The sequence below is a fragment of the Giraffa tippelskirchi genome, chromosome 6 (assembly GCF_054371585.1).
Source record: "Giraffa tippelskirchi isolate mGirTip1 chromosome 6, T2T-mGirTip1v1.2.pri, whole genome shotgun sequence".
Taxonomy (NCBI): domain Eukaryota; kingdom Metazoa; phylum Chordata; class Mammalia; order Artiodactyla; family Giraffidae; genus Giraffa; species Giraffa tippelskirchi.
This window is the reverse complement of record NC_137280.1, coordinates 69761438-69782154: the sequence shown is the minus strand read 5'-3', so window position 1 is coordinate 69782154 and position 20717 is coordinate 69761438. Positions and strand designations below refer to the sequence as shown.

General features: G+C 47.2%; 1 protein-coding gene across 7 annotated transcripts in view; it reads left to right on the top strand.

Annotated features, from left to right (window-relative positions):
* ZFAT (zinc finger and AT-hook domain containing) overlaps positions 1 to 20717 on the top strand; it is a 159522-nt gene that overhangs the window by 51312 nt on the left and 87493 nt on the right. For 6 of the 7 annotated variants that reach the window (XM_081505132.1, XM_081505131.1, XM_081505135.1 and 3 more), the window contains 6 exons: positions 15 to 203; positions 2106 to 2256; positions 7141 to 8585; positions 9409 to 9641; positions 19283 to 19370; positions 20286 to 20435. In XM_081505132.1, coding sequence (XP_081361258.1) covers positions 15 to 203; positions 2106 to 2256; positions 7141 to 8585; positions 9409 to 9641; positions 19283 to 19370; positions 20286 to 20435 — 2256 coding nt within the window. Of the gene's footprint in view, positions 1 to 14; positions 204 to 389; positions 609 to 2105; positions 2257 to 7140; positions 8586 to 9408; positions 9642 to 19282; positions 19371 to 20285; positions 20436 to 20717 lie in introns of those variants that run through there. The other variant, XM_081505137.1, reaches the window with a different exon arrangement.

Here is a 20717-nt window from a genome sequence, read left to right as displayed (position 1 = left end):
TATTTGCTCCTTAGGTAACGAATCTGACCTTGAACTGGAGAAGAAGTATAAGGAAGACGATCGAGAAAAGGCCCCGAAAAGGCCGCGGGCACAGAGAGCAGAGAAAATCCAGAAGGTCTGCTCGGGAAAGGAGGCCCCGCAGATGTCTGGGGCCAAGAAGCCCATCATTAGTGTAGTGTTAACGGCACACGAGGCGATTCCAGGTGCGCATGGCAGCGGGAGGGGACGGCGGGAACCTCTGGGCAGGGCTGTGACCACCGTGGGGCTCTCGGTGGGGTTACCCGGGGACTCAGGGCCACGGCTGATCCACCGCAGCCCCAGGCCGTGGTGGATGACTGCGTCCAGAGGTCAGGGCGCGAGGGCTGCTCCCACTGCCGTTACCCACGGCCTGTGCGGCCGCGACCTGTCCTCGCGTGTGAGCCGCCGCTCAGAGGAGCAGTGGCCTGGAGAGCGGTTCTTTCCTTGGGGACCCCCAGCTCCCCCCAGCCCCTCTCCAGGATGTCCTTGCTCCTTCTTCCTGCCCCGGCGGGAGTGTAAGACCACTCACAGCAGACGGTGCCAAAACCCTCCGCGTGACTTCTTCGAGTTTTTTTTTTTGCATTTTTTTAGTAGGTTCATCATTTATTTTATAATACTAGAGATTTCTATCTCCTTTTCTTTTCACATAAAATAGCCAGTGGATATATTACCTCTTTTTAAAAAGGCCTCTTCCGGGGAAAGAGACCTTAGACAAAGAGCACTTTAGGATAGAAGATGCTAAAGTATAATAATGGTTTTTTTTTTTCTCCCCTGTGCGTTTGGGGTAACAGCTGTTAAATAAAATTTTAAAAAATCAAGTTCAGGATTTTGAGGTCAGCTGGAGCCTGGCGCGCTGCAGTCCATGGGGTCACAAAGAGTCGGGCACGACTGAGCGACTGAACTGAACTGAGAGCCTTTTAAAGCATCTGTTTTCAATGCTAATAGAAACTGACTATGCAAAATGAAAACGCTAAATAAATACGTCTATATTATATACATATAATATTTATATTTTATATCCTGTAACATGTCATGGAAAACCCCAAACGAACTTTTTGGCCAACCCAATACTTCACTGTAGGGTGAGGTGCTCAGTAGAGAAAAAAGCCACATAAGATCATACGACTTGAAGTGGTTTCACCCTCCTTCAGACAAGTGTTATTCCAGGAAATGGAAACCCCAGGAGAGAAGTTCCTGTGTTTAGCCATCTCTAGAGAAAGTTTCTATAATGATTTCTTAAAAAATGATGGTAGTGTTGGAGATTTCTGTAAGTGGGGGGGGGGGTGAAAAGTATAATTAATTTCCTTTGCTAATCATGTGCACACACACTTCTATAAACCGTCTTTGATGGTTTCACATCGTAGACTTGAACAAGTAAAGGTGACCTCTGAGTTTTCTACCCGAAACCGTTCACTTCACAGGGTGGATGCAGAGGCCTGGAAGGTGGGAGGGTGATGTCAGGTTTGGGACCTGATCCCAGACAGCGGAGATTCCTGCTCACCGTTGAGTCCACTGCTCCTTTCTGTCTTGCTCAAAGTTTAACACATGAGGAGCTATATGAAATCTTGCAGGGAAGCATATATGTATATGTGTATCTATCTTGTGTTTTGGTTTTTCAATAAAGAAAAAAGAAAGTTAGTCACACAGTCGTGTCTGACTCTTTGTGATCCCATGGGCTGTAGCATGCCTGGCTCCTGTGTCCATGGGATTCTCCAGGCAAGGATACTGGAGTGGGTTGCAGGAGATCTCCTGACTCAGGGATCAAACCCAGGTCTCTTGCACTGCAGGCAGATTCTTTACCACTAAACCACTAGGGAAGCCCTTTTAATAAAGGGATCAAATGTAAATGTACCTCAGAAGAAGGTTTTGATAGATTATTGGATAACTCCCCCAAAACACACACACACACACCCCAACACACACACAAGCTACACGTGTGAGCTGAAGGAGCACTAGCCCCCTGCACGGGTGCCGCACCGTAAAGAAACACACTTCCCAGGCTGTGCTCCCTGCACTGGGGTGGGGGGTGGGAGGCAGGAACCTCGAGGCACCTCTTTATTACTCACCGAGCTGTGCCTCCCTCTCAGGTGCTACCAAGATTGTTCCAGTGGAGGCCGGGCCCCCGGAAACAGGAGCTGCAGACCCTGAGGCCACAGCAGCTGACCTGGCGCCCCGGAGGGGATACCAGGAGTACGCCATCCAGCAGACGGCCTACGAGCAGCCCATGAAGTCCAGCAGGTAAAGCATCTTCTGTTGTATGTGACCTCAGCTACCACCACAGAGGGTGGGAGAGCAGTGTGTCTGGCTAAGCCATTGGTAAGGCGTTCGGGTTTCTTGACTTGAACCTAAGAACCAGCCCCTCCACGATGGCCTCGTGGTGTGCTGGCTGAGCCCAAGCAGCCTCTGTGGGATGCGAGGCAGACCAGCTGGCTTGGGAAACTCAGCACCAGTTGGCTTAATGAAGGTGGAGCATTTAACTCCAGGTGAATGTATGCTTCATCTGAATAAAAAGTGGTGTGAACAAGGCCTTACTTAGTAAGTCTGCTGGTTTTTATAGCTGCACAATTTATAATGAAAGAGAAAATCTTTATTTCCCCCCTACTTTCGTAAGTAACACAAGCGACCTGTAGAAACTTCCAGAGTCTGTGTAACACACAGCTGCAGTAACCATAGCGCCTCTTCTTGTTGAGGTCACCTCTACAGACAGCGTGGTTCATAGGCCACCATAATTTTTTCATGATGTACTCAAATACAGCACTTTAATTTTGTTATTTTTTTTCCTAACACAAAACACCAAAAGTACTGTTAGCAACCTTTTTTTTAAAACTTACCATGTTTGACTTTTTCCTTTTCAGTAGGTAATGTTTTTAAAGTGCGTTTGCTGTTGTGTGGATGCACTAGTTTACTAGAGTCAGTTTTTGCTTGGCAGGCAATGCTGTGCTCAAGGCTCTGGTCCCTCCCTCTTTCAATACTTTTTCAGGACTTCTGGGATGAATTGCTAGAATTGACATTGCTGTCTTTTTTTTTTTTTTTTTTTTAAATATTTGACTGCAGCAGTTCTTAGTTGCTGCATGTGGGATCTAGTTACCTGACCAGGGATCAAACCCTGGCCCCCTGCATTGGGAGCCTGAAGTCTTAGCCGCTGGAACACTGGGAAGGTCCCTGAAATTGCTGTCTTAAAGGATATGAGCATTAAAACTTTAATCTATGTTGAAAACTGCCCTCCAGACACACTGGGTGAACTGATGCCTAACTGTCCCCTACACCTTCCCCATGGTCACAGTCTTAGCCATGGTACGTATTTGCTGACGTGGATCAGCAAACTCCCATCACTGGAGCTCTGCACATGTTTTCCAGGCTGAGAGGAAAGACAAGTTGCCAGACAGGGGGTTCCCTGTTTCCGGAAAAGGGGAAAGAAGGTGTTCTGGATGAGAGTGTAGGATTTAGTGGCAGACAGTCCTGGGTTGGCTCTAGATCCTTCTGCATGTGCTCAGTCACTTCAGTTGTGTCTGACTCCTTGTGACCCCATGGCCTGTAGCCCTCCTTGTCCATGGGATTCTTCAGGCAAGAATACTGGTGAGGGTTGCTATGCGCTTTTCCAGGGGATTTCCCCAACCCAGGGATCAAACTGGCGTCTCCTGCATTGGCAGGCGGATTCATTACCACTGAGCCACCTGGGAAGCCCCTAGATCCTTCTACCAGACTTCAGTTCAACAGCTCAAACACCTGCTGTGTTCCAGGCACTTCGGGGGTAGGGTGGGGAGGAGGATTAGGACAGACAGGAGGCTTCCGCTCTGCTGGGACTGGACACAAGTGATTTTGCCTCTGAGCATCTCAGCACCACACACGAGGCTATCTAATAGAACCTGACTCAGTTTAGTGGTGGGATTAAATAATCACATCTTTGGAAAGTGGTCTTGTTAAATTATAACATCGTGTTATCTGGGGTGTCTCATTAATTTCTAGCCTCAGTCCTCTCTTCTTGCAAATGTGAGCAACTGAATATATCAGTGAAGTTGTAAAAATTTGGAATCCTTTGGCAAAACTGAGATACAATTAATTTTGAAGACCACCCTTGTCTCAACACAGCTTGATTTGTAGACTCTTCATAATATTTCAAGGTCTGTTGGGGAGGGTTTCAAAACTCCATGCTTATCTGGTTACAGGTAAATATACTCAATATTTAATTAGTAGATGGAGGCTGTATTCCTGTTGTCAAGCATTCTATTAATATTTTATAGTCTAAATTATAAAATAGTTATGAAAGAGGCTTTTTATATGACAAAAGTCAGGAAACCTGTAAGAAAAAAAAATCAGCCGTAATCTCACTCCCCTAAGATAACTACCATTAATATTTTTAATGTTATTTCCTTTCAGCCTTTTTTCAGCACATATATTTTATAAAACTGAGTTTGTATTTTATATGCAATTTTGTATCCTGCTTTTAATACTTAACCACATTATACTTACTTTCCTTTGTTACTCAAATTATTCACAAACTATGCCTTGTAGTGACATGTGGTAATATCATGAGGCTATCCTGTGATCATCTACTCAGCTCTCCACACTGCAGCCAGTGTGCTTTTTGTAAAAATGCCCATTTGGTTGTAGCTTTTAAGGCCTCACATTGTTGTTAGGAGAACTAGGCCTATAGGGCCACCTCTCCCTCTGGTTCTCTGTGCTCCAGCATCTGCTCCAGCCATCTGGGTCCTTTTAAAAAAAATTTTATTTATTTTTAATTGAAGGATAATTGCTTTAGAATATTGCTTTGGTTTCTGCCATACATCCACATAGGACTTACCTGTAGCTCAAACGGTAAAGAACCTGCCTGCAATGCAGGAGACCTGGGTTTGATCCCTGGGTCAGGAAGATCCTCTGGAGAAGGGAATGGCAATCCACTCCAGAATTCTTGCTTGGAGAATCCCATAGATAGAGAAGACTGGAGGGCTACAGTTCGTGGGGTGGCAGAGTTGGACACAACTGAGTGACTAACACTTACTTACTTATACATCAACATGAATCAGTCATAGGTATACATGTCCCCTCCCTCTTGAACACCCCTCCCACCTTTTCCCACCCTTTCCCACCCCTCTAGGTTGTTACAGGGCCCTGGTTTGAGCTCCCTGAGTCATACAGCAAATTCCACTGATTATCTGTTTTACTTATAATGTGGATATGCGTCCATGCCACTCTCTCCATTCATCTCACCCTCTCCTTCCTCCCCACCACCTGTGTCCAACAGTCTGTTCCTGGGTCTTTTTTTTTTGAAGCTATATCATGTGGCATTTGAGATCTTAGTTTCCCAACCAATGATGGAACTCTTGCCTCCTGCAGTGGAAGCCTGGAGCCTTAGCCACTGTACCTCCAGGAAACCCCCATCCGGGTGCTTTCTGTTTCCCTGACCTCTCCCAACCTTTTCCTCCTCCTGGATGCCTCCCTTCCCCCTCCCCCACCCCAACTTGGTTAACTCCTGTTTATACTTTAGCTGCTTACTCAAATGTCCCTGTCCCCTGGACAGCTCAGTCCTCCTTGGCCTGGGCTCCCAGAGCATCCTGTCTTTTTCCATCACAGCAGGGAGCTGGTGGTGCCTATTTGCTCATTTATATGGTTATCAGACTGGCCCAGTGCTTCCTCTAGAAGGTGAGCTCTGAGAGATCGTGGAGTGTGTTTGTTTTTGTCCCCATTGTGTCCCCAGTGCCTGGAACACTTTTTCAAATGAATGAATGAATGAGTGAAAAAAAAATGCACAAATTAGTTCCCTATGTTGGAACCTTCAAGCAGCTTTCCACTCCTAACTATTGTGAAAAATGGCACAGTGAGCACCTTTACTTGAATTTTGTGTTCTTTCTTTTGATAGATTCCCAGCATATAGATTCCAGTGGACAACTGGATCAAGGGGTCTGATCTTTTAAAACTCTGCCTGAATGCTTTCAAGCAGTGGGTGAGAGTGTCTTTTGAACTGAATAGGGGGACATTTGGGGTGAGATAATGTGATAGGAATCACATGACATCACAGCTCAGTGTCAGCCCACAGATGCAGGCTTGCACCCGAGAGCCCAGCACAGGTGGCCCGGCCACTTCTTCCGATTCATCTCCCTTGGTGAGGGGCAGCACTGAGGGCCTGACCAGGTATCCGTGTAATAATACAAAAAAATCAGAGTCAGAGATTCTCTTAAGACCATTTAGTCCTTGCATTAGGGAAGGAAATACCTGTGATTTGTTTATTTAATTAACACTATGAACCCAGAGTTTCTTCCCCTAAGTAAAATGATCACCTTCTGGATATCTCTGTCATTTGAGAAATATCCAGATTTGTTTCCTTAAATTAGCCTTGGGTTTAGCATGCAGGCACAGTACCAACTTTCAGATTTGAGTGTCTTAATTACAACAGGAGACTTGACTTGTATCCCCTGCTATTTACGGGCTGCAATCTGTTTAAATATTTTTCGTTTAAAACGTAGAGGAACCTGTGTTGGTCAAACATAGTTGTATGGTTAGTTCCATAAATAGACTTTACAGTTACAGTGCGAGTTTTCTAAGTTGCTTCAGTTGTGTCCTACTCTTTGTGACCCTGTGGACTGTGGCCCACCAGGCTCCTTTGCCTGTGGGATTCTCCAGGTAAGAACACTGGAGTGGGTTGCCAGTGCCTTCCTCCAGTGGCTCTTCCCAACCCAAGGATCGAACCCGTGTCACCTGCATTGGCAGACGGGTCCTTTACCACTGAGCCACCAGGGAAGCCCTACGGTTACTGTGGGTACAGCTTAATGGTGTCTGATTAACGGCACTAAATGATCGTTGGTGTTTCTGAGGACCTGCCTGGAGAACCTGGGCAGAGTCCCCAGGGAGCAGTTCGGAGGAGAAAAAGCCTCCCCCACCCCGTGGGGTCACTTGCCAACTCCTGTTCCTGGTACAAGGTGCAGCCCCTTCAGTGACCATCATTTGTGGATTGCAGATCGTCCAGTCTTGCTTGTTGATGAATGGATGCCTCCCCCATCCTCAGCCCCAGTGTCTGCTATCTCACCTTTAAGCCTTGGGTGTTTTGGCACCTAGAAGGAAGGGGTGGGGGTGGCATGGGGAAGGTGCAGGGTCGCCACTGGTAACCATGCTGCCCTCTGTTCCCAGGCTCGGGCCCACCCAGCTCAAGATCTTCACCTGTGAGTACTGCAACAAGGTCTTCAAGTTCAAGCACTCGCTGCAGGCCCACCTGCGGATTCACACTAACGAGAAGCCCTACAAGTGCTCCCAGTGCAGCTACGCCAGCGCCATCAAGGCCAACCTCAACGTGCACCTGCGCAAGCACACGGGCGAGAAGTTCGCGTGCGACTGCTGCTCCTTCACCTGCCTGAGCAAGGGCCACCTCAAGGTGCACGTGGAGCGCGTGCACAAGAAGATCAAGCAGCACTGCCGCTTCTGCAAGAAGAAGTACTCGGACGTCAAGAACCTCATCAAGCACATCCGCGACGCGCACGACCCGCAGGACAAGCCGGTGCAGGAGGCCCTGGACGAGCTATGCCTGATGACAAGGGAGGGCAAGCGGCAGCTGCTCTATGACTGCCACATCTGCGAGCGCAAGTTCAAGAACGAGCTGGACCGCGACCGCCACATGCTGGTCCATGGCGACAAGTGGCCCTTCGCCTGCGAGCTCTGCGGCCATGGCGCCACCAAGTACCAGGCACTGGAGCTGCACGTCCGGAAGCACCCGTTCGTGTATGTGTGTGCTCTGTGCCCCAAGAAGTTCGTCAGCTCCATCCGCCTGCGCGCTCACATCAAGGAGGCGCACGGGGCCGCTCAGGAGACCCTGGTCTTCACCAGCTCCATCAACCAGAGCTTCTGCCTCCTGGAGCCCGGTGGGGACATCCAGCAGGAAGCCCTGGGGGGGCAGCTGCAGCTGGCAGAAGAGGAGTTCGTGTTCCAGGGGGTGAACGTGCCCAAGGAGGCGGCCGGCCCCGGGGAGGCGCGGCCCGCGGTGGAGCCCGGGGCCCTTGTGGAGGTGCCTGCCCCCCCAGTGCGCTCGGCCACCGCCCAGCCCAACGGCGCTGCCCCAGCCCCTCCACCCAGCGAGTTGGCAGCTTCTGCCGTGTCCCCGGACCTCCGTCCGCACGCGGGGCTTTCCAGTGAGTTCTTGATGAAGAGCGATCCCCCCACGGCCGAGGCTCCAGCTGCCGCTCCCGAGAAGACTGGGGACACCCAGCAGGGAGGCGCCGCCCCGACTCAGGGCCAGGACATGGCACCTCTGCTGTCCAAGGCCAAAGGCATGGAAGCAAACCCCGAGGCCCCGGGCGTCGAGAGCCCCCCGGCCGAGGGGCAGAAAGTGACAGCCTCCCCATGCGACGGCCCAGATCCCAGCAGAGGTCTCAGGTCCAACCCAGCTCAGGCCTCAGACCCTCCTGCGGGTGGGAGGGAGGCGGCCCTGTGCCAGCCTGCCTCTTGCACGCCCGCCCCCGAGCACCGGGCCGGCCTCACTGCCTTCATGAAGATCCTGGACAGTTTGCAGAAGAGGCGGATGAACACCAGCCTGTGCGAGAGGATCCGGAAGGTGTACGGGGACCTGGAGTGTGAATACTGTGGTAAGGGGGGGTGGCCGGGCGCGAGGCTGGGGGGCTCTCTTCCCTGCAGCCCATCCGGCCACCTGGCTGCGGGTCCACCTCCTGTTTGAGTTGAGCTCGTGTCTCTTTGCAAAGAATACCTTCTAAGTGAGCTCGCCGTCCTGGGTAGATAGTAATGGTGCCACCGTGGTGCAGTGTAGCCCGTGAAGTCTGTGAAGGCAGCTAGGATGCTGGGACAGCCAAACCCACTGGCTCGGCCAGGCCTGCAAGGCGGAGGTTTACCTCGCAGCCCCCACCTGAGCTTTAGCCAAGAGGCACCTTTCTTCTGGCGCATGAGAAGTTTAAAAGTCCAGCTTTAATTAGTTGTGGCCGTTGCCTAGATGGGCAGAGAGATGTTAATGGGAGTGACTGCAGCTCTTCGTAGGGAGATGCTGAGTGCATCCCTCGCAGCTCGCGGTGGAAGCGTGGCCTCGGGATCTCCTGAGAGCCGGCAGGACCCATGGGAGATGGCCCAGGTGCCGGCAGAGCTTAGAGCCTGGTGATGTCACCCATGTGCATAAACATACGTGGCACCATAACTGGTCCTCGATAAACGCTCATTTACTCTTCCCAGCACTGATGTCATGCAGAAATAGTAGCAGCACCCTTAATTTTTGCCGCCCGCCACCTTTGAAAAGCCATTTCCAGACAGAGGTGTGGTGCAAAGTGTGAAGGGTGACCCGGACAAGCACAAGAGGGAAAGGAAGATAGTTGTTAAAAAAATAAAATAATAATAACTAATTAAAAAAAATCAAACCCAGGATAAAAGCAACTTCCTTGTTCTCATGTGAAAATATTTTTTTAGGCAAACTTTTTTGGTACCAGGTGCACTTTGACATGCATGTCCGCACCCACACCCGGGAACATCTGTATTATTGCTCCCAGTGTCACTATTCCTCCATCACCAAAAACTGCCTTAAACGCCATGTAATTCAGAAACACAGTAACATCTTGCTGAAGTGTCCCACTGACGGCTGTGACTACTCGACTCCAGATAAATATAAGCTGCAGGCACATCTTAAAGTCCACACTGAGCTGGTAAGTAGCCCGCCCTAGTGGCAGCCCCGTCTCCCCTGGGTGCTCCCCGCTCCCTCTCGGCGATGCGCACGGAGGTGCCCCTGCTCCCTTGGGAGCCCGGTGTGTGAGCATCCACCCCGGAGAACGGAGAGGCCCTTCTCATGACACAGGCCCTTCACGTTAAATGAGGCCTTCCTTCACCCCAGGGCCCTGCTCACAGGGAGAGCCTCGCGTCTGTTGGGAAGACGATCCCGTTGAAAACATTGGCTTCCTCTGCCGATTTTTCAGCATCAGAGAAAGCCTATAGAAGAAAGATCTACAGAATAGAAATAAAGCAAAGGTTTCTTAAATCAGGGGTCCCCAACCCCCCGGGCCATGGACCTGTAGCAGTCCGTGGCCTGTTAGGAACTGGGCTGCACAGCAGGAGGTGAGAGGCGGCGAGGGAGCCAAGCTTCATCTGTGTTTCCAGCTGCTCTCCCTCATTCACATGCCACCTGAGCTCCACCTCCTGTCAGAGCATAATAAACGTCATGTGCTTGAATCATCCCGAGCCCATCCCCTGCCCAGCCCCGGTCCATGGAAACTTTGTTTTCCATGAAACCTGTCCCTGGTCCCAAAATGGTTGGGGAACTGCTCTCTTAAATGTCGGTTGAAAGGACCGTTAATAACAGGGCCAGTAATACTAATAGCCACCACTAAAAGCTGTTGAGAAGTTAAGTTAGATGATGCCTGTCGAGTGCTAGACACAGTGTTTAAGTCATAGTAAGAGCGCAGTCACATTGAACATCACTGATGATATTGCGTTACTCCTTGGAGATTCTGTGAAAGAATGTCTGTAAAGCATTTTTAAAAAAGTGATACGTTAATTCAAGGTGCTGTTAAATAGTCTCATGGTGGTAAAAGTTGTCTGATTCTCCTGTGGGTGATCCTGTAACACAGTGAGTGAGTGTTTATTTTAGCATTTGCTCCTCTATCTTGAGAGCCTGGCGCCGGAGAGTGATTTGAGACTCTCCAAGTTGTAAAGGAGGCGCACCTGGCCCAGGTGTGCTTCTGCTCTAACCACATTCCTTTCTCTGCGCAGAACAAGGCTTCAGAAACTTGATCTGGCACCTCCGTCTCCTGGCTGAAAATCACTAACACTCGGGAAGTGCGTTACCAAGGGCAAAGTCAGGGTGTTTTGGGTTTAGTGGGTATAAAGAGCACATGCTTTGGGGTTGGATTAACTGGATCCAGTTGTGGTCTCCAGTAATAGCACAGGCTGTGACACTGGACAAATCACTTGTCCTCTCTGAGACTTGGTAGCTTTCTGTGAAATATGTATTAAAAAGCATATTGGCTCTTTATACACACACATACATGCACATGTATGCACAGACATATCCATACACGCATTATACACACCCTTACATGTGTGCACACATGTATCACACCTCTACACACAAAATATACATGTACACATATGTATGTCTTTGTATATGTACATAGGTCTCTTGGATTATTGTGATGTTAAATGGAGCGCTCTGAATAAAGAACTTGGCTCAGAGCTTGTACAGACAATTGTGTAGCTGCTTCCCACCATCTCCTCCCTCCCATCGGTGACCAGGCAGCATGACTCAGAGTCAAGGATGTATTGCCATCAGGGAAATATGGGGACCTGGTCAAGGAAGTTAGTCAATGACATTTCTGAACCCATTTTTTTTTAACAGCGCTGGGGAAACTCTGTGAAAGGGAGACTTGAGAAAACCAAGTTTGGTTCTAGCATAGCCACCTCTGTGATCTTGGGCAAATTGCTTAGCATTACTGACCCTCAGTATTCTCCTCTGTAAAATGGAGATATGGTACTTTCTTTGAAGTCTCAGGATAGTGAAGATTAAGCTAGAAAATAAGTGTAGAACACCCAGGTCATGATCCATTAGAGGATTGTGAAATTAGTTCAGTGGATTACAACTCAGTTCAGTTCAGTCGTGTCCAGCTCTTTGCAACCCCATGGACTGCAGCATGCCAGGCTTCTCTGTCCATCACCAACTCTGGAGCTTGTTCAAACCCATGTCCATCGAGTCGGTGATGCCATCCAACCATCTCATCCTCTGTCGTCCCCTTCTTGTCCTGCCTTCAGTCTTTCCCAGCATCAGGGTCTTTTCAAATGAGTCAGTTCTTTGCACCAGGTGGCCAAAGTATTGGAGCTTCAGCTTCAGCATCAGTCCTTCCAATGAATATTCAGGACTGATTTCCTTGAGGATTGACTGGCTTGATCTCCTTGCAGTCCAAGGGACTCTCAAGAGTCTTCTCCAACACCACAGTTCAAAAGCATCAATTCTTTCTTTATTCTCCAACTCTTATACCCATATATGACTACTGGAAAAACCATAGCTTTGACGGATATGCATAGATGGATCTTTGTTGGCAAAGTAACATCTCTGCTTTTTAATATACTGTCTAGGTTGGTCATAGCTTTTCTTCCAAGGAGCAAGCGTCTTTTAATTTCATGGCTGCAGTCACCATCTGCAGTGATTTTGGAGCCCAAGAAAATTAAAGTCTGTCACTGCTTCCACTGTTTCCCCATCTATTTGCCATGAAGTGATGGGACCGGATGCCATGATCTTAGTTTTTTGAATGTAGTGTATCTTAAAAATGAATAGAATGAAGTAGAAATTAATCAGCACTCTTTACCCATAACAAGATAATAGGTATCATTTTCTGAGACCTTTGGTTCCATGTTTCAGTGTGTTTATATGTCAGTGTGTGTACACGTATGTTCTCGGTGGTGATGTCAAAAGGGTGACCTCCTGGGTAGGTCCTGTTAGATGAGTTTGCAAGTCATTGACCCCTATGATGTAATTTATGACATCCTGAATCAGCAATACTCGGGTGTAATTGTTATGAATGAGATTCCTGGCTCTTACCTCCACCATAATTCATGGGGGGGACCTGGGAACCTATTTTTAAATCAAGTTCATCCCGACACAGACATGTGAAGTAGCAGGAAGTCAAGCTTCCAGTGGATGTTCAGGATATATAAGTCTGTCCCCTTTGTTCCTGGCTTGTGTGCCTTCTCAGGAGCCCTTGCAGGCACCCGATGCTCAGGGCACCATGACTGTTACAAGCCTTCACCTGGGAGGAGCAGACTCATTCTGGTCTTGCGTCCTGACTCCTTCACTTGTAAGTTGTGAGGTCTCACTATCTAACGTGTCTGACCCCTCGTCTGTAAAAGTGGCGTGGCAGTCCCGGCCTCCAGGGTTTCCATGGGAACATTTGTGCGGAACCCAGCGCAGGCCCAGGCACGGGGGGTGAGCAGTGTGCACCAGCCCTTCCTTCTTGTTACTGGTGGTGGCAGGAGAAGCCACAGTAACGGTACTGGTGGCAGTGCTTCCACCCAGGGCACAGTGGCTTTTCAGCAAACATTTAAAATCAGTGCCTGTCTTGGAGAAGTGCCTCATCTGTACTTGTCTTTAAAGATACATGTATAAAACTTCACCTGTTATTTTCTGGAAGTAAGCTAAAATAATATATTGCCAACAATGCACAGAGAAGTAGAGGGAGATACTTTTTTTTTTTTAATGAAGTAGGGTAAAATGTTATTGAACTAAAGCGATTGTACAAAAGTTTTTTCCTTTCCAATGGCTGTGAGAGTATGTGGTCTTTTCTTCTGTTGTAACAGACTATCTGTTTTGGTGCCACCCTGTTTGGACATTTATCCTCTGGGCACCTCAGGCTACAGAGTTTCCTGTGTATAAAGCAACTGCCCATGAGCAAGCCTGAGGACTGGAAGTGAGGGGCATGGCCCGACTAAGTGAACAGGATGATCCTGGAAATTGAAATCCCAGCTGGAGCACATTTCTGGCTCTTTCCTAACTAGTTAACCGAGCCACAATGTTGTGTCAGTTTTCCTGCCTTTGTCATACTTTCTTCATTTGTTTTTCAGTTGCTCAGTCATGTCTGGCTCTTTGTGACCCCATGGGCTCTAGCACACCAGGCTTCCCTGTCCTCAGTCTCTCCTGGAGTCTGCTCACACTCATGTCCATTGAGTCAATGATGCCATCCAACTGTCTCATCCTCTGTCACCACCTTCTTCTCTTGCTCTCAATCTGGAGCTTCAGCTTCAGCATCAGTCCTTCCAATGAATATTCAGGGTTGATTTCCTTTAGGATTGACTGGTTTAAACTTCTTGCTGTCCAGGGGACTCTCAAGAGTCTTCTCCAGCACCACAGTTCAAAAGCATGTATTCTTCAGTGTTCAGCCTTCTTTATGGTCCAACTCTCACATCCATACATACATACATGACTACCAAACATGACTATTTTCTCCTTGTCCCATCATAGTTTTTGGCCTCTGTGTGCTGGCATGAGCCCTGTGAGGGCAGAATCAGAGTCTCCCAGCTCTGTGCCCAGCCCAATGCCTGAGCCAACACAGGCCTCAGAAGGGTGGAGGAAAGGTTGAGTCCGTTGAGGTCAGCAGCTGCTAAAACCATGGGCTTTTTATTCCTGAGAAATTGTTTAGAGTAGAATCTCCCACTTTATTTTTTTTTATCTTGATGTCAGATACTTTATAGATGTACTTATGTGATAGTTAATACACTCGGTGGCTGAGTGGGAGGCAGATTTGGTATTTTCCACCCACCGGTAGTTTCAGACTTGAGAATAGCCCATTTGCTTTGGGGGCCGAGGCGCAGGCCAGGGTGGGGTTCACCCATCACTGTGAGCTGGGCTGGGAGCTTCACCCCCAGAGCTGCCCCCCATACTCCCTGCCCCCTGTCCCTGCACAGCACGGCCCCTGCCTCCTGCTGCTGCCTCCCTTCTTTCAAAGAGCCCTGTGGTGCTTTGAAGGCATTTCCATCAGAGCAAACAAACTCCGGGGGCTGGGCTCTCTTACCGTCATTATGGCGTGGAGCTCTCGCTCTCCTCCTCTGAGAAGAACTCTTTTAACCACTGTTCTTTTCAAGTTTCCTGTGTCAATTTGGGTTTTCATCTCTGGTTGGGAACTGAGGTTTTTGAAAAAGAAATAAATGAGTCCTTAGAGTGAACCCTTCTCCCAGCACCCTTTCCCACTGCCTGTGTCCTTCTGACAATCTTCAAAGGCATCAAGAAATGAGGGGCCCTGATAAGCTCTAAGATAAATTGCTTTCAGACTATCAGAGATTAAAAGAAAAATCAAATAGCAAGGGCTCAGGAGAGATCACTGTAAACTCCTTCAAAGCCCTTCTGAATGCCTCCATCAGCTCTGACGATGCCAACACCCAGGCAGCAGTGGGTGGTGACAGCCCCCTGTAGAATGTGTGTGGCGTGTGCCCAGGGCGTCTTTCAGAAGGGCACGTGAGCACGCGTTCGTCTGCAAGCGCTAACAGTGATGGAGTGACCTAGAAGGTCAAGGGCATAGGAGGACAGTGACAAGCCTGGACCCTGTGATGTAGCCTGGGCAGAAGTCCGTGGCATTAGCTGAGCAGAAAGCTAGGACTGTTTCATGGGAGCCACCTGGACCCCTTAGGCATCTGGGCATGGCAGGCCTTGCTTGGAACCCAGATGCTTGGTGAGCAGTGCATCCAGACTGGTTGTTCAGAAGGTCTTCCATTTCATTTTTGTTTTTGAATATTAAGTACACTTTTCTTGGGCTTCTCAGGTGGCACCTGCCAATGTAGGAAATGCAGGTTCAATCCTGGGTTTGGGAAGATTGCCTGGCAACCCACTCCACTATTCTAGCCTGGGAAATTATGTGGACAGAGGAGCCTGGTGCGCTATAGTCCATGGGGTCGCAAAGAGTCGGACACAACTGAGCGACTGAGCAAGAGAACAGCACACTTTTCCTAAGTGTGCTTCAGGAACCTCAGCCTCGGGAGACACTCTGCAGTAGTAGCAATCCACAAAGGAATTTGGAGGAATGGTCACTCAGATGCTCCTTTGGGGATTCCCAGCATGCGTTAGCCCATAGGAAGCTGAGTCTGAGTTGCATTACCAGCAAAACTAAAACCACAACAGCAAAGTCTTTCAGATTTATTGAGCTCTCATTATAGGCCAAGCTCTGTTCTGAGCACATAGTGTGTGTTTTCTTTTGATAAACCTTTTTAGAGCAGTTTTAGATGCATTGCAAAACTAAACAGAAAGTAACAAGAGATTTCCCCATATACCCACTGTCCTTCCACATGCACAACCTCCCCTCCTTTTGACATCCTGTATCTTAGCACTGCCTTTACTACAGTTGATAAACCTGCATTGACACATGAGTAATGCCCAGAGTCCATAGTTTACATGAAGGCCCGTTCTTGGTGCTGCACATTTTTGGGGTTTGGACCAATGTGGAATGATGCGTATACCTCATGAGAGTATCATGCAGAGAAGTTTCACACCCCTAAAAATCCTCCTTGCTCCTGCTACTCATCCCTCTCTCCCTCTGCCCCCCGGCTACCACTGATCCCTTTACTGTCTCTATCATTCTACCATTTTCAGATGTCTTCTAGTTGGAATCATAGAATATGTAGCCTTTCACGTTGGCCTTTTTTTTTTTTTTCTTGTGCTTATGCATTTAAGTTTCTTATACGTCTTTTCAAGGCTTGAGAGCTCATTTTTTGTTAGAGCTGAAGAACAGTCCGTTGTTGAGATGTACCACCATTTGTCCATTCACATACCAAAGAACATCTTGGTTGCTTCTAAGTTTTGGTGGTTATGAATAAAGCTACTTTATCTGTGTGTAGGTTTTTGTGTGGACATGAGTTTTCAGCTCATTAGGGTAAAAAGCAAGGAGTGCAATTGTTGAATCTTATGGTAAGAGTATTTTAGTTTTGAGAGAAACTGCCAAACTGTCTTCCACAATGACTGCATCATTTTGCATTCCCGTCGGAACTAGTGAGAGTTCCCGCTGCTCCGCATCCTCACCAGCACCTGGTATTGTCAGTGTTCTAGATTTGGACCGTTCTGTAGGTGTGTGATGGTGTCTTGTTGTTTCGAGTTGGATTTCTCTGATGACACATGATATGGAACGTCTTTTCACATGCTTACTTGGCATTTGTATATCCTCTCTGGTGGGGTGTCTGTTCAGGTCTTTGGCCTGTTTTACCAGATGTATCCTTTGAAGATATTTTCCCTCAGTCTGTGGCTTGTTCTTTTATTCTCTTGACAGTGTCTCTCACTGTTTATCAATTCTTTTTTCTTTTTTTGTGAATAATGCCTTCGGTGTTGGATCTGAAAAATCATTACCATACTCCAGGTCATCCAGGTTTTCTTCTGTGTCTTCTAGGAGTTTTATAGTTTCGCATTTTGCTTTGAGATCTGTGATCCAATATGAGTTAATATTTGTGAAAAGGTGTAAAGTTTTTGTCCAGGTTCACTTTCTTCTTTTTGCACATGGCTGTCCAGTTTCAGCATCATGCTGAGATAACTGTCTTTGATCCATTGTGTAACATTTGCTCATGTATCAAAGATCAATTGACTGTATTTAAGAGAGTTTATTTCTGGACTCTGTTCTGTACCATTTGATCTACTTGACTTTTATTTCACCAATATCACATGCTCTTCATCGCTGCAGCTTTATAGTCAGTTTAGAAGTTGAGTAATGTCAGTCCTCCAACTTTGTTCTTCTCCTCTAGCATTTTGTGTAGGCTTCTGGGTCTTTTGCATCTCCTTATAAATTTCACAATCAGTTTATCAATACCCGCAAAATAACTTGCTGAGATTTTGATTGAAATTACATTGAATCTACCCATCAGATTGGGAAGAACTGTTGTCCAGACAACATTGAATCTTCCTATCCTTGAACGTGGAATAGCTCTCCATTTATTTAGTGCTTTGATTCCTTTCATCAGTTTTGAAGTTTTCCTCATATACATCTTGTACATATTTTGTTAGATTTATTTATACCTATTCATTGTAAATAATGGTATTTATTTGTACCATTTCATTTTTTGTGTGCTAATGTAAATAGTTCTGTGTTTTAATTTCAAATTTCACTTGTTCATTGCTAGTATATAGAAAAGCAACTGACTTTTGTATATTAAACTTACACCTATAATTTGCCATAATTACTTACTAGTTCCAGGAGTATCTTTGTCTGTTCTTTCAGAATTTCTTCTTAGGTGATCATATGATCTGCAAACACAGCTTTAATTTCTTCTTTCTCAATCTTTGTATCTTTTATTTCCTTTTCTTGTCTTACTGCATGAGCTAAGACTTCAGTTATGATGTTAAAAAGGAGTGCTTTGAGGGGACATTCTTGCCGTGTTTCTAATCTTAGTGGGAAAGTTTCTGGTTTCTCACCATTAAGTATAATGTTAGCTATAGGTTGTTTGTGGATTTTCTTCATTGAGTTGAGGAAGTTCCTTGCTATTCCTGGCTTATTGAAATTGCTTATCATGAGTAGGTATTTGATTTTGCCAAATTAATTTTCTGCCTCTATTGATATTATCATGTGACTTTTATTTCTTAACCTGTTGATGTGATGGATTATATTAATTAATTTTATAATGTTGAATCAAGTGAGATAAATCCCACTTGGTTGTGATTTATAGTTCTTTCTAAACATTTTGGGCTTTTTGTGCTAATGTTTTGTTGATATTTGCATCTGTGTTCTTGAGAGATACTGGTGTGTCATTTTTTTTTTTCTTGGGCTAGGCTTGGGTATTTCCTTTCTCCCATGAAGACATGGCATTCTCCCTCTTGCAGGTCTCTGTCCAAATTTCCCCTTCTCCTAAGAATATTAGTCATATTGGACGAGGGCCTGCAACCTCATCTTAACTAATTATATCTGTAATGACCACGTTTCCAAATAAGGTCACATTGAGATACTGTGGGTTAGGAGTTCAACATGTGAATTTGTAGGGGACAGAATTTAACCCATGACATCCATTCTCTGAAAAGTTTTCACATGAAATGGCATTAAAGTGACCATTAAAGTGAGAGGAAACGTGGATGAGCTACAGCGTGATCATGCACGAAAGCTTCTCCCTAACTGAGGATGTGGCACCGCAGCCAGGTGGGTTGGTGGCAGTGCAGAGTGAACGCCTTCCCTGCAGCCTGGATGGGACGTGGCCTGGGAGTGGTCAGGGCCTGGGGTGGGCACCCGTACGCTCGAGTTCCAACGCTGGCTCTTCCTCAGAGTCCTGGGGCTCGTCGCCCTTGGCCTTGGTTTCTTAATCTGTAACAGCGTAATAATGCCTGTCCTTCAAGAGTTGTTGTGATTCTCATTAAAATAACTCACATGCACACACATCTTGAGCACTGGAGGGCGAAATGCACATCAGGTCTTGGAGATCTAACAGCATGGTGCCTGTAACCAACAATATGTATTGTATACCTAAAATTTGCTGGAGGGTAGATCTTATATTAAGTGTTCTTATCACACACACGATAATCATGATAAAGGAGGTACAAGGGAACTTTGGGAGATGATGGAAATGTTAACAACCTTGATGGTCTTTGTTGTAGACCCTGAGGCTGAGCTCTGCTCTCTGCTGGCCCAGCCGCATCCACAGGACTGTTGTTTCTAAGGCCAGTCCCTCCCTCCTGAAAGGGAGATGAGGCCTCTGCCATGCTACCCTTGAGTCCCTGGGCCGTGCAGGGCCAGCTGCGGGCCCTGGGAAAGGTGTCCGTGTGTCTCGCTTTGGTGGTGGTGGTGGTATTTTTCCACAGACTCTGAGTTTAAATGAGACAGTCCATTGATTATGCTCTCTTTCTGTTAAGGACAAAAGGAGTTATTCTTGTCCTGTGTGTGAAAAGTCTTTTTCAGAAGATCGATTGATAAAGTCACATATCAAGACCAACCATCCCGGTAAGGTTATGCATCTCAGAGTGGGAGACTGATTTTATAAAATGCTCATGTTTATTTTAAGATACAGCGTTGTATAGCAGCTATGTTAAATGAAACTAAAAGAGGGATGAAGATATGAGTCAATTCAAGGGGAAGAGTTATCTTTATTTAAAACTCAGGTGTTTATATAACGATTTGCTTTATTTTATCACTTTATATAGTCTTCAGAGGCACCTAGCCCCAGTCTTGTGGCTTTCCTCCCCTTTTTAAAACTGTGCTGCCTTCCCAGGCAGCACTAGTGGTAAAGAACCTGCCTGCCAGTGCAGGAGACTTAAGAGACATAAGAGATATTCGATCCCTGGTTCAGGAAGATCCCCTGGAGAAGGGAATGGCAACCCACCCCAGTATTCTTGCCTGGAGAATCCCATGGACAGAGGAGCCTGGTGGGCCACAGTCCATCGATTCCCAAAAGAGTCGGACACAACTTAGCAACTGAACAACAGCAACAACCAGTTGACACAGGACTTTCTTTTTTGCAGTTCGGTTGTTTGAATGAAGTTGTTATGTCGCCTGAGTTCCTTGTGTTCTACAGGACACCCCCACCCCAGGACACTGATTCACTGGGGAAGCCCAGTCTTTTTCCCTTATTTCCCATATTCTGCTTTTGTCCAACTATTGCCTTGTGATACTGCTTCTCTATCCCTCACATTTTGTGTTAGCAGGAGTCTAGGTCTGAGAGACTCGCTTTGATTCTGGTGTAACTTTTTAGGCAAAAGCTCTCTCCCATGACCCCACGAGGCACAACTTAACTTGCTGCCTCAGAGCTGCCAGGATTGACTCAGGGGGGTCGTCCAGGCTCTGTCACGAGGCCCACTTACCTCTCACTGGAACCACAGTTCTTTGGCCGCTTCTGGTTGTCATCTGCTTTTCTTCTAGAGGTTTCCATGAGCACCATCTCCGAGGTTCTCGGGAGGAGGGTCCAGCTGAAAGGGCTCATTGGCAAGAGAGCCATGAAGTGCCCATACTGTGATTTCTATTTCATGAAGAATGGCTCAGACCTTCAGCGTCACATCTGGGCTCATGAAGGTGTGTGTCCCTCTGTCAGAACAGAGCTCGTGTGTGATGTTTGTGCTACCTGTGGGAGTTCTTGGGGCTTCCCTGGTGGCTCAAATGGTAAAGAATCCGCCTGCGATGTGGGAGACCTGGGTTCAGTCCTTGGGTTGGGAAGATTCCCCTGGAGAAGGAAATGGTAACCCACTCCAATATTCTTGCCTGGGAAATCTCATGGACAGAGGGGTGTGCTACAGTCCCATGGGGTCGCAAGGAGTCGGACACCGTCGAATGACTAACACCTTCACTTGGGGTTCT